This window comes from Calidris pugnax, unplaced genomic scaffold (genome assembly GCF_001431845.1).
Source record: "Calidris pugnax isolate Ruff unplaced genomic scaffold, ASM143184v1 scaffold498, whole genome shotgun sequence".
NCBI lineage: Eukaryota > Metazoa > Chordata > Aves > Charadriiformes > Scolopacidae > Calidris > Calidris pugnax.
In genome coordinates this window covers 187569-200925 of record NW_015091244.1, presented here as the reverse complement: position 1 = coordinate 200925, position 13357 = coordinate 187569, and the positions used below count along the sequence as shown (strand labels likewise).

The following is a 13357-nucleotide window of genomic DNA, read 5'->3' as shown; positions in this document are numbered from 1 at the left end:
TGAACCTTGTATCTGAGAGCGTTCTCCAAACTCTACTTGAGCACCAACAGGTTTGGGAGCCATTCCCCCAACCCTGGGGACCTCGTTCCAGTTCTTAACCACCTTCTCCATGAAGAACTCTTTCCTCGTGGCCGATCTCAACTTGCCCTGACGCGGCTTTAGGCTCTTCCCTCACACACCAGACCCCCAAGAGTAGAGATTGGCACCTCCATTTCTTCTCCCCTATTGTGAGGAAGTTGTAGCCACCCATGAGGTCGCTCCTCAGTCTCCTCTTCTCCAGGTTGACCAACCCTCCAGTTACACGAAACCCCGAAATATCTCCCCTGGCTGTCCCTCAAGAGGGTTGTCCCACCAGCGAGGACGTCAGCAGGTCCCTCCAGAGCCGGCCGGCACAGTGTCCTCGCTGCGGAGCCGCATGGGATGCTCTAATTCACCTCGTTTGTCCCATTTCCCGACAAACCACCCGGCTTCTGCCACCCTAAATCACCCCCCGGAGCCTCCCGGTCCTTGCAGAGCCTCCCAGTTCCCCTTGGAGCCACCTGGTCCCTCTGGAGCTCTCCCAGTTGCCCTGGGAGCCCTCCAGGTCCTCCTGGAGCCATTCTGGCTCCCTTGGGAGCTACCCCCATCCCCCTGGGGCCCTCCCAGTTCCCCCAGGAGCCATCCTGGTCCCCCTGGAGGTCTCCCAGTTGCCCTGGGAGCCCTCCAGGTCCTTCTGGAGCCATCCCAGTTCTCCTGGGAGCCCTCCCAGTTCCCCTTGGAGCCATCCTGATCCCTCTGGAGCCCTCCCAGTTGCCCTGGGAGCTACCCCCATCTCCTTGGAGCCACCCCAGTTCCCCTTGGCTCCATCCTGGTCCCCCTGGAGCTCTCCCAGTTGCCCTCAGAGCCCTCCAGGTCCTCCTGGAGCCATCCCAATTCTCCTGGGAGCCCTCTCAGTTCCCTTGGGAGCCACCCCCCCCCCCCTGGAGTGCTCCCAGTTCCCCTCGGAGCCACTCCAGTCCCCCCTGGAGCCCTCACAGTCTCCCTGGTGCCACCCCAGTTCCCCTTGGAGCCATCCTGGTCCCCCTGGAGCTCTCCCAGTTCCCCTCAGAGCCTTCCCAGTTCCCCTCGGCACTGCTGGGGCTGTCCCTGCTGGGAGGTGGATGCCCAATTTGGTTTCCTTGGGTGTCCTGAAGCTGCTCAGGGGTGTCCCAAATAGCCCTGAGCACCCCAGAAAAGGCAGGTTTAGGGGTGCCATTGCCCCGTCCCCAGTTATTTCTCTCCAGTATAAACAGGGAAAAGCTGGGAGGGCGAGTGTGGTGGGGCGGGAGGGTCATTTCCACCCAAAACTTGGCTTTTCCCAGGAAATAAACAGGTTTAAAAAGGAGGAGAGGGAGGGCTCGAGCAAGAAGCGTGGATCTGGCAGCCCCGCTGTCCCCAACAAAGGTGCTTTGTTCTCCCGGCGGCACAACTCGACCCCTCAGATGGTGTTTTGCTGCTCCTCGCACGAGGTCTTGACTCTCATGGGGCTTCTCCGGGTGTCCTTCAAGACTCTCTGCTTCCCTCCCCTCCCCGAGCCTCCCACCATCCCAGCAGAAGGGCTGGAGGCTCCTTAGATCCTGTCTCCCAACCATAGGTCCTGTCTCCAGCCCCTCGAGGCATCTCAGAGAACATCGAGTGTCTCTGTTGTGTCCTCATGGCCATCACCACGTCCTCCCTTCTTCCAGTAAAAAGCCTCCAAGCCCAATGTAGGACTTTCCAAACCACGAGGTTGGGATCACCCGTGGGTGTTCTCAGCCCTTCTCTAACATCCAACACATCTTCAGTGCCGTGGTGGTACCCACAGCACCCATTGGGGTGGCCTGGGACCACCTGGTCCTACCATAGAGCTCACCCCATAGAGGTTTTTATGTTCTCCAGTCACTTGATGGGGTTCTTCCTGAGGGTGTGGAAGAGGATGAGGAAGGAACCACCTTGATCTGCTGTGGTTTGGGGTCTCTGCACAGAGAAGAAAGGCTTCTCAATGCTGCTGTGAGGAGGGATCACCCCAGGACTTCCATTTAATCATGGAGAGAAACCATCCTTTGGTCCCAGAGACCTTTGGTGTGGTCCAAGTCCCTTTGAGTTGAGTAAAAAGGAGGCAAGAAGGGGTCCAAGAATCCCCAGGAGTTTGGAGGAGAAAGAGGGGGAGCAAAAAGTGGGGTGGAGCAAGGAGAAGATGAGTTCTGGGCCAAGGTGATGTGGTGGTGGGAACCCAACGCTCTTGTTGTACTTGGCGTGAACGTGGAAGAGCCATCACTGCTTGGAGAAAGCTTAGGAGAAGATGCAGAAATGTTTCTAGGTGGCCACGGCCAAGAGAGGGTGGGGGTTTTGTCCCAAATTTTGAATATTTGGGGCGATATGGGAGTCACCACGACATCCCCAGCCCGTGACACCACGTAGACGTGGGCTGGTTCTGGGTCATCCCTCTTGTAAATGGAAACCTTGGTCCAAACCCCTTATTAACTCTCAAAAAAACCTCCCTTACTTTCAGCTCCACAAACGAAGAACATTTGGAGTTCAAGAAGGCTTCTTTGTACCGACCGGAGGCCAGGAGCTCCCTGGACCTACGAAACATGACGGTGTCCAGCAGCCTCAGCTGGGACACCTCGGAGCTGGGGACGAGAGCGGGCGAGGGGCGAGAAGAAAGCCCTTTAGAGAGACTCTCGGGCTCCAAGGAGCCGAAGGAGTCGGCCTTCGCCGCCGAGCCCCCCCAGGCAGTCAACACCCTGGAGGTGGATCCCGAGCAACTGGAGAGCGACTCCGAGGAGCTGGAGGGTGACAAGGGGACGGCGGAGACGCCCAGCCCTCGCGCCGGGGCGGCGGTTGGCGGTGGGGAAGAGAAATATCTCAAAACCGAACCAAAGCAACTCGAGGGCCTCGGCAAAGAGCACTTAGAGAAAAGCAAGAGGGGAATCCAGAGGCTCGACTGGGTTTCTAGACCCACCAAGAGCCCGAGTCCTCACTACAAAGACGTCAACAAGCCGACAGATGTAGCAACCAACTTGCCCTTTCGGGGCCGTGAAGTGCCTCCTCCGCTGACTCCGACGGTCTTCAGGAAAACGCTAAACCCTGTCCTGGGCAAGTCCAAATCCTTGGAGAGCTCCTCGTCCCACAGGAAGGGGCTGATGGTCGACACGGACGTGGGGGAGATCAACCCCCTCAACGCGACCGAGTGGACGATCCAAAAGCCGGGTCTTCAGCTTGGAGCCGATCTGGCCGTCGGCAAACAGTCCTGGACGGTAAATGCCGAAGACTCGGTGGAGAGGATCCCGTTGATGTCCCTGGAACCCGCTCCCTGCAGCTCCTATGACATCGAGATGAGGCCCTACGTCTGCAGCGTCTTGTTGGAGGAGCAAGGGAAGGAGGAGCTGGGTCCAGAGGAGGATCCTACGGTCTACACCTGCATCGAGTGCAGCATCTACTTCAAGAAGAAGGAACATCTGATGGATCACATGCTCCAGCACAACCGGGGACCAGGGAGGGACCAAGACGGAGATGCTTTGGGAGGACAATGTCAGTTCTGCTGCAACGAGTGCGGGTGGGCCTTTGGAGACCCCACCTCTTTGGAGCAGCACAAGAGGCTCCACCAAGAATCCAGGGAGAAAATCATCGAAGAGATCCAGAAGCTGAACGAGTTTCCCGACGAAGGCCGGGAAGCCCGGCTGCAGTGCCCCAAGTGTGTCTTTGGCACAAACTCCTCCAAGATCTTCGTCCAACACGCCAAGATGCACGTCAAGGAGAGGAAGGACCAAGGGGCGAAGAACGTCAACCTCTTTGGAAGTGGGGGCGGCGGGGAGATGCGGGACAGCCCCCTGCAGGGCATCTACAAACCCTTCAAACCCAACGAACACGTGGCCCTGCAGATGCAGGTCCCGCCTCACGCCGGGGGCAAAGGGCTCAGCACCTGCGTGCTCTGCAGCTTCCCGGCCCCCAACGAGAACATCCTCAAGGAGCACATGAAATACGCCCATTCCCACCTCTCCTGGGACGCCGAGGTCTACGAGGAGGATCCCAATCAACCAGGAACCAGCAGAGATGCCTACAGCCCGGCCAGGTCGGGCCGGTTGGCCGAGACGGATTATTTTGGCAAAACAGAGCGGCTTTTCCCTCCTCCCCATCCCCAAGAAAGCACGTCGCATTACGAAGCCCTCCACGGTTTTGCCCTAAGTCACCCCAGACTCGAGAAGAGCAACGGGGCTAGTAAAAAGGACTACCAGACCTCGGGGTTTCATGCCAGGAAAGGGGCTCCCTACGCCACCCCCCATAAAAACCTGGGTCTCTCCGCTTTCCCCGCCGCGAAAGCTTATTCCCAGTTGGCTCTGCAGCACCTGAAAAAAAAAGCGGCGTCTCAGCACCTTGAAGGAGAAGGCGACGGGCTCCGGAGCCACCCCATGGGGCTGGAGGAGCTCAGGCACAAGTGGACGTTGGCCAACGACGCCGGGAGCCTGGAAGAGGAGATCTCGGTGAGCGCCGAGATGGATTTGGGCGAGAGCAGGGGCCTCAAACCCGTGGCCATCCCTCAAGCTGCCTTAGACCTCAAGAGGACCTTCAGAGACACCTTGAAAGCCACCGACTCTTCCATCGCTTCGGAGGAACAGCAGCACCAGTTGCGGATGATGGTCCCCATCGTCCTCCTGGAGGAGGTCAACCCGCACCCCAAGGCGACCAAGCGACCTCGGGGGAAGCCATTGAAGAGGAAAAACACCCTCCCTTCCCAGGAATTCCTGATGGAAGAGCCCATTCCCTTGGACGTGCTCCTGTTGGACGCTCCTCTGGAGGGTCCTCTGGAGCTGGATGACCTCCTGGACTCCGACTCGCCCATGTTGAAGAACGAGGAGAGGAAATGTCCCTACTGCCCCGACAGGTTTCACAACGGCATCGGGCTGGCGAACCACGTGCGGGGCCACCTCAACAGGGTGGGGGTGAGCTACAACGTCCGTCATTTCATCTCGGCGGAAGAAGTGAAAGCTATTGAGCAAAAATTTTCCTTCCAAAAGAAGAAGAAAAAAGGTAGTATGTATTCAATTCACCGTGCTTTCTATTTTCTGGGTTTTATCAGTGGGGAGGGGTCTTTCTCCTCCTCACCGAGAACTGGGTACGTATGGGACTGTGGGCAACCTCAACCGTGGTGGCCAAGGCCTCTTGGGTGCAATAAATGCCCCCCTCCCCGTTTCCCTTCCTGGGAGCCCCGATTTAGGGGGTTTTTTTCACTCATTTTCTGCCCTTCTTTCCGCAGTTGCGAACTTTGACCCCAGCACTTTCAGCCTGATGCGCTGCGAGTTCTGCGGGGCCGGTTTCGACACGCGAGCGGGTCTCTCCAGCCACGCCAGAGCCCACCTGAGGGACTTTGGGATCACTAACTGGGAGCTCACCATCTCCCCCATCAACATCCTGAAGGAGCTCTTGGCCAACTCTTCGGAGCACCCGATGCTGCAGGCGGCCATGGGAGCGGAACCCTCCTCCCCGAGCCGAGAGAGGGAACCCCACGGCTTCGTGCCACGCAAGAGCATGACCCCCGTGTCCGAGTGCAGCATCACACGCTCTCCTCTGTCCCCGTTCCCTCCGTCCTGGGGAGAAGAGTCCCTCCAGTCCTACAGAGACAGTAAGTGTACCCCAAAAATCCCATGGCAGCCAGAAACCCTTTAGATAACCCCAAATCGTCGCGTCCTGCCGTGCTGGAGGGTGGGTATTTTCAGGGAAGGGTTTAATGGGCATCACCTGGTGTTGGTTTGTCCGTCTCCATCGTTGATGCTCCGTGTCCCGTGAGATCTGATGGATGGAGATGGTGGGAGATGAAGGAGCCGGTCAGTGTGGTCTCGTGAGGGGTGGACGGAGGGGTCTCATCCCACCAGGAACCCCCTCTTTGGACGTTTGGGCTTTGTCGTTCAAAAAGCGTGGTTGTTAGGAAGGAGGTTGAGATGAGTTGAGTCCCCTCCAGTCCTACAGAGACAGTAAGTGTCCCCTGAAAGCCCCATAGGAGCCAGAAACCCTTCTGATAACCCCCAAAATCCTATGGGAGCCAGAAACCCTTTAGATAACCCCAAATCATCGCGTCCTGCCGTGCCGGAGGGTGGGTGTTTCCAGGGAAGGGTTTAATGGGCATCACCTGGTGTTGGTTTGTCTGTCTCCATCGTTGACGCTCCATATCACGTGAGATTTGATGTTTCTTTGGGGCAGAGGGATGAGGATGGTGGGAGATGAAGGAGCTGATCAGTGTGGTCTCATGAGGGGTGGACGGAGGGGTCTCATCCCAGCAGGAACCCCCTCTTTGGACGTCTGGGCTTTGTCATTCGAAAAGTGTGGTTGTTAGGAAGGATGTTGAGATGAGATGAGTCCCCTCCAGTCCTACAGAGACAGTAAGTGTCCCCCAAACATCCCATAGGAGCCAAAAACCCTTCTGATAACCCCCAAAATCCTATGGGAGCCAGAAACCCTTTAGATAACCCCAAACCATCACGTCCTGTCATGCTGGAGGGTGGGTATTTCCAGGGAAGGGTTTAATGGGCATCACCTGGTGTTGGTTTGTCCGTCTCCATCGTTGATGCTCCGTGTCCCGTGAGATCTGATGTTTCTTTGGGGCAGAGGGATGAGGATGGTGGGAGGTGAAGGAGCCGGTCAGCGTGGTCTCATGAGGGGTGGATGGAGGGGTCTCATCCCACCAGGAACCCCCACTTTGGACGTTTGGGCTTTGTCATTTGAAAAGTGTTGTGTTTAGGAACGAGGTTTCCATTGAGGAAACCCCTAAAACTTGGTAGATCCCGGGGCTGAGCGTGGCTGGAGGAACAGGAGAAGAGCGTGGTCCGTGCCCAAGGCAGGATGCAACCTCTGGGCTGGGGATCTGGGTTCATCCCTCGGCTGCTTATTTTCCATGGGTGTTACGGTACGATGGGGAGGAAGGGGACTTAAGGGGTCCTTCCCAAATGGATTTGGGTCTGAGCTGATCCCCATCCATCAGTGAAGCTCCAAATTCTTCACAGGGGATCATCAGCCCATCCCAAACAGCTCCCAGGTTTCTCCTGCCTCCAAAAAATCCTTGTGTTTCCAACCAAAATCTTGGCGACGTTTCTCCCAAAGACTAAAAACTTGCTCGTGCGTCGGGAAAAACCACCACCTGGGGCTTCTCTTGCATCTTGTGTGGTGGCATCTCTGTGGTGGCATCTTGTGTGGTGGCACCTCCGCTGATGGAGACATCCTCTTTTTTTTGAGGGGGGTGAATTTTCATGAGCCGTTTCCGCCCCGGCTGCGGTTTGTGGTTTCTAACGAGGCAGCAGCAGGAAACGAAGGCGGAGGAGAGGGTTTTTGGGCCTCCAGGTGCCAGGAGGAGGTTGATTCGATGAGTCCGGCCGGTGCTTTCCCTCCTCGGGCTCGTAATTAAATCACCTCCTCGGGCTCGTAATTAAATCACCTCCTCAGTCCTCGGTGGGGCAAAGCTTCCCCTTCCCGGAGCCGCGATAATGGAGGAGAAAGGAAGAGCAGAGTCTGGAAAAAGGGCTCTGGGTTTAACACTCGGTCTCGTGGCTGCTTGTTTAAAAACAAAACTGAAAAAAAGTCAAAAAAAGTTTAAAAAAAACCCAACCAAAACCTTTTTAAGTCAAAGGGAGGAAGTTGGTGTTTGGGTCTGCGGCGAGAACTTGCACCCGGTTGTTTGGATGGGAGCGCGTGGGGCAAAAACAGGATGGTTTTTTTTTTGAGCTGGTAAAAGGGGGGATTTCTGGGAGGTTCCCTCTTCCCGGCGCCGAAACCGACCCCGGCTCCGATGGAGCCACCGCCATCGGAAAACCTCTGAAGTCTTTAATATCCACATCCACAGCTGTTCATTTTACCCCCAAATAAGCAAAAAACCCGACGTTTTGTGCTCTTCTGGAGACCCAGATCTTTCAATCTCCCCTTTTTGGTCCCGATTTCAGACCCTGGGTGGTGAGTCCCCTCCTTGATATGTCTGAAACCTCCTTAAAATGCCACGCTCGACGTTGGACACGTCCCGCCGTGGGGAGCAGGAGGGTTCTCTCTGCTCTTGCCCATCCCAGGATGGACTGGGACGTACTGGGAGGTTACAACATTCTCTCTACTTCGGGTTTGAACAGCTCAAAAGTCTGAAAAATGGGGGTTTTTTTCCTCTTTTCCTCCAAACTGCCGGCTCCTGGTGGAGTTGGTGGCTTCTCCGGGGAGGTCCCCATGCTCAGTGGTGGCTTTTCCCACATGTTGTGATGGGGGAAGGACGCGCGTTTGTTGGTTGACCTTCCGTCCCACGCAGGGTTTTACCTTCTGGAGTGCATCCAACGGGTTTTGAGGAGGAGGAGGAGATGGTTCTTTTGAAGGACACGAGCTCAGGTGGATGGTTTTCCACCTCCTCCATCTGGCTCTTGCTTGCGTTGAGCCCCCAGGTGAGGACCCGTCCCGCCGTGGGGAGCAGGAGGGTTCTCTCTGCTCTTGCCCATCCCAGGATGGACTGGGACATACTGGGAGGTTACAACATTCTCTCTACTTCGGGTTTGAACAGCTCAAAAGTCTGAAAAATGGGGTTTTTTTTCCTCTTTTCCTCCAAACCGCTGGCTCCTGGTGGAGTTGGTGGCTTCTCCGGGGAGGTCCCCATGCTCAGTGGTGGCTTTTCCCACATGTTGTGATGGGGGAAGGACGCGTGTTTGGTGGTTGACCTTCCGTCCCACGCAGGGTTTTACCTTCTGGAGTGCATCCAACGGGTTTTGAGGAGGAGGAGGAGAAGGTTCTATTGAAGGACATGAGCTCAGGTGGATGGTTTTCCACCTCCTCCATCTGGCTCTTGCTTGCGTTGAGCCCCCAGGTGAGGACCCGTCCCGCCGTGGGGAGCAGGAGGGTTCTCTCTGCTCTTGCCCATCCCAGGATGGACTGGGACATACTGGGAGGTTACAACATTCTCTCTACTTCGGGTTTGAACAGCTCAAAAGTCTGAAAAATGGGGGTTTTTTTCCTCTTTTCCTCCAAACTGCCGGCTCCTGGTGGAGTTGGTGGCTTCTCCGGGGAGGTCCCCATGCTCAGTGGTGGCTTTTCCCAAATGTTGTGACGGGGGAAGGTGTGTCCCGCGGCTGCAGCCGCCTCGTTAAGAGCCCTTCTTGGCTCGTTATCGAGGATGTTGATGACTCTTTTGGCTCCAAACCTCTTGGCAGCTGCCTCGGAGAACACGTCGCCCTTCTTGGCAGGCGTTGGGAAGTGTTGGGCAACTGCCTCCTCTCCACAACGGCTCCAGGTTCTCCTCCCTCGTCGCCCACCTCACCTTGCTCTGCCCCCAAACTGCTTTTTTGGGCCTGGAACCATCATCCTCCCTTTTTCTCCCTGTTTTTTCCCCCCAGATTTAACATCCCCCAGTCTCCCAAGCCATGAGGTCTTCTGTTAGACCTGGGTTTCTCCTCTCCATCTGTTCCCGTGTGATGTTTCACCACGTGTAGGATGAGGAGCAAATGCATGTTTGGTGGTTGACCTTCTGTCCCACACAGGGTTTTACCTTCTGGAGTGCGTCCAATGGGTTTGAGGAAGAGGAGAGGGTTCTATTGAAGGACACAAGCTCAGGTGGATAGTTTTCCACCTCCTCCATCTGGCTCTTGCTTGCGTTGAGCCCCCAGGTGAGGACCCGTCCCGCCGTGGGGAGCAGGAGGGTTCTCTCTGCTCTTGCCCATCCCAGGATGGACTGGGACATACTGGGAGGTTACAACATTCTCTCTACTTCGGGTTTGAACAGCTCAAAAGTCTGAAAAATGGGGTTTTTTTTCCTCTTTTCCTCCAAACCGCTGGCTCCTGGTGGAGTTGGTGGCTTCTCCGGGGAGGTCCCCATGCTCAGTGGTGGCTTTTCCCACATGTTGTGATGGGGGAAGGACGCGTGTTTGGTGGTTGACCTTCCGTCCCACGCAGGGTTTTACCTTCTGGAGCGCATCCAACGGGTTTTGAGGAGGAGGAGGAGAAGGTTCTATTGAAGGACATGAGCTCAGGTGGATGGTTTTCCACCTCCTCCATCTGGCTCTTGCTTGCGTTGAGCCCCCAGGTGAGGACCCGTCCCGCCGTGGGGAGCAGGAGGGTTCTCTCTGCTCTTGCCCATCCCAGGATGGACTGGGACGTACTGGGAGGTTACAACATTCTCTCTACTTCGGGTTTGAACAGCTCAAAAGTCTGAAAAATGGGGGTTTTTTTTCCTCTTTTCCTCCAAACCGCCGGCTCCTGGTAGAGTTGGTGGCTTCTCCGGGGAGGTCCCCATGCTCAGTGGTGGCTTTTCCCAAATGTTGTGACGGGGGAAGGTGTGTCCCGCGGCTGCAGCCGCCTCGTTAAGAGCCCTTCTTGGCTCGTTATCGAGGATGTTGATGACTCTTTTGGCTCCAAACCTCTTGGCAGCTGCCTCGGAGAACACGTCGCCCTTCTTGGCAGGCGTTGGGAAGTGTTGGGCAACTGCCTCCTCTCCACAACGGCTCCAGGTTCTCCTCCCTCGTCGCCCACCTCACCTTGCTCTGCCCCCAAACTGCTTTTTTGGGCCTGGAACCATCATCCTCCCTTTTTCTCCCTGTTTTTTCCCCCCAGATTTAACACCCCCCAGTCTCCCAAGCCATGAGGTCTTCTGTTAGACCTGGGTTTCTCCTCTCCATCTGTCCCCCTGTGATGTTTCACCACATGTAGGATGAGGAGCAAACGCGTGTTTGGTGGTTGACCTTCCGTCCCACGCAGGGTTTTACCTTCTGGAGTGCGTCCAATGGGTTTTGAGGAGGAGGAGAGGGTTCTATTGAAGGACACGAGCTCAGGTGGATGGTTTTCCACCTCCTCCATCTGGCTCTTGCTTGCATTGAGCCCCCAGGTGAAGACTCAGAAGTGGGGTTTGTCCCTTCTGCGCCCAAGATCCTGCGTTGGCTGAAGAGCATCTTTCCCTCTCTAGAGCGTAACGTTCTGGGGCTCTCCTGGGTTGGAAGGGACCCACAGGGATCGTCAAGCCTAACTCCTGCCTTGGGAGTTGAACCTTGTGTCTGAGAGTGTTCTCCAAACTCTACTTGAGCACCAACAGGTTTGGGAGCCATTCCCCCAACCCTGGGGACCTCGTTCCAGTTCTTAACCACCTTCTCCATGAAGAACTCTTTCCTCGTGGCCGATCTCAACTTGCCCTGACGCGGCTTTAGGCTCTTCCCTCACACACCAGACCCCCAAGAGTAGAGATTGGCACCTCCATTTCTTTTCCCCCATCATGAGGAAGTTGTAGCCACCCATGAGGTCCCTCCTCAGTCTCCTCCAGGTTGACCAACCCTGGTGCATTCAGCAGCTCCTCTACTCTTTTCCCCACCTCTTTTGCCCTCCTTTTGGACACATTCTAATGTTCTTATGTCCTTCTTAGAGCCCCAAACTGCCCACAGGACTCGAGGTGAGGCCACACCACGACGTGGGGCAACCACATCTTTGGACAGTGCCAGGATACGGGTGGCCCTTTTGGCCATGAGGCCACGTGGTTGACTCCCGTTGAGCTTCCCATCGCCTGAAGCCCCCAGATCCCTCTTTGTAGGGCTTCGCTCCGGAGCACCAACAGGTTTAGGAGCCATGACCCCAACCCTGGGGACCTCGTTCACAGTTCTTGACCACATTCTCCATGAAAAACTCTTTCCTCATGGCCTGAGCCAGGGCCAGAAGCAATCTGTGACTTCACGGTCCCTGGGATGGGGACAACCACAACCTGAGCTGGAGAGAGAGGCCAGAGGAGATGGGAAGGGGGAAGCTCTTCCACCAGCACCACCGGGGCTGGAAGAGGAGGTTTATTGCAGATTTTACGGCTTCTTTGAGCCTCTTTTCTTCCTCCACGCTTTGCCTCGAGAGCAAAGACCTCGGCAGCGGCTCCGATTTCCATCCTTGACCTTTAATCGTGGTCGTTCTCCATGAAGGAACCGAGACGCTTTTGTGGTCATGGCCTTTTCTCCTCTTTTCTCTCCACGCGTATCCCATCATCCCGGAGGAACAGAGGTTAGAAAAACTTTCTGGAGGTTTTTCTGACCCCGGTTGCCAGCGAGGGCCAACTTCAAAGCCGGGTCAGGTTGCTCAGGGCCGCGTCCCGTTGAGTTTGGAGAAGGTTGGAGGTGCCATCACCTCCCTCCCGGGGTTCCTGTGCCCCCAAGACCTTCCTCACTGTTACGATTCTGGGGTCACGCTCTCCTTTTGTGCTGTTTTTTCTGATTTTTTCCCCCTCCTCGCCTCCTCACCCGCAGCCTGACCTACTTTCCACCCTCTTTAATTCCTTTTCAGGAGTTCCAGGTTATTGAAAAAGTGGCTTTTTTTTCCCTTCCCTCCTTCCCCTGCAGGAGGAGAACAGGGGATGGTTGCCCTCGATATTGTCTCTTCTCCTGCTCCCCGAGGATTTCCGAGGGCAGGGAGGCCGGAACGTCAGGTTGTTGGTTTTGGTTTTTTTTTAGCCTGGATTTAAGCTCTTATTTTCACCGCGGCCGCAGGAGACGGCGTGAAATCTCTCGGCCGGGTCTTCCAGGGCAGGAATCGCGGCGTGAGGATCCCTGGGGGGTTCTCAAATAACCTATTTCGGTCCTGGCGAACGAGGGCAGAACTTGTCCCTCTCCCTTTTCCCTTTCCTGATGGTTTTTTTGGGACACCCCGGTTTGTAGCTGCCGGAGAAGGGGATGTTTGGCGGCGGGGGGGGGTGAGCCCCGAGTTGGGATGCCCCAAGGTGGGTCCTGCAACCCCTTCAAGGGTCAAAACCAACCTCGTGGAGACCACCTCATCCCAGTGGAGAAGGGAAAAGCATCTCTTTCTTGTATTTCTCCTCTTCCCCCTTAAATTTCCATGAGCTCCTGCGCCCACCACAGTGATTCCTTGTCCCCCACCAAAAGGTGTTGCTTTTTTTTCCACCTCCTTTAAGCCAAGAAGAGGTTTTATTCCCCAACGCCCCGGGTAAGAGAAAGAAGAGAGGAAGTTTGGGTGCAGTTCCCGTTCCCCCCCCCCGCCTTGTTGCCTTCTCTGGATGTTTTTCCAACTACTTGGCTCCAATTTCACAGAATCACAGAGAAATCGTCATGGTTGGATGGATGGAGATCCTTTCATGGTTGGAAAGGACCTCTGAGATCACCAAGTCCAACCCCCCCTTCCCCCCCAAAAAAACACAATCCAACCATCTTGGCCACTTGAGCATGCCCTGAAGTGCCACTTCTCCACGTTTCTTAAATCCCTCCAAGGATGGTGACTCCACCACCTCCCTGGGCAGGTTCTTCCAGTGCCCAACTATCCTCTCAGTAAAGTGATTCTTACCGAATTACAGCCCACCGGAGGGTTGTGCTGCCAAACAGCAAGAGGAGAAGGTTGGAGGAGCCACCACCCCCTACCTACTGGGGTTCCTGTGCAC

The 13357-nt window shown here is 55.9% G+C and overlaps 1 protein-coding gene across 1 annotated transcript in view; it reads left to right on the top strand.

The window, feature by feature from the left end:
• The first annotated feature begins 2514 nt into the window (after positions 1 to 2514).
• Positions 2515 to 13357, top strand: part of LOC106898685 (protein Wiz-like) — a 58538-nt gene continuing 47695 nt past the window's right edge. The window contains exons 1-2 of the mRNA XM_014960095.1: positions 2515 to 5031; positions 5255 to 5620. Coding sequence (XP_014815581.1) covers positions 2592 to 5031; positions 5255 to 5620 — 2806 coding nt within the window. The 5' untranslated portion in view covers positions 2515 to 2591. The remainder of the gene's footprint in view (positions 5032 to 5254; positions 5621 to 13357) is intronic.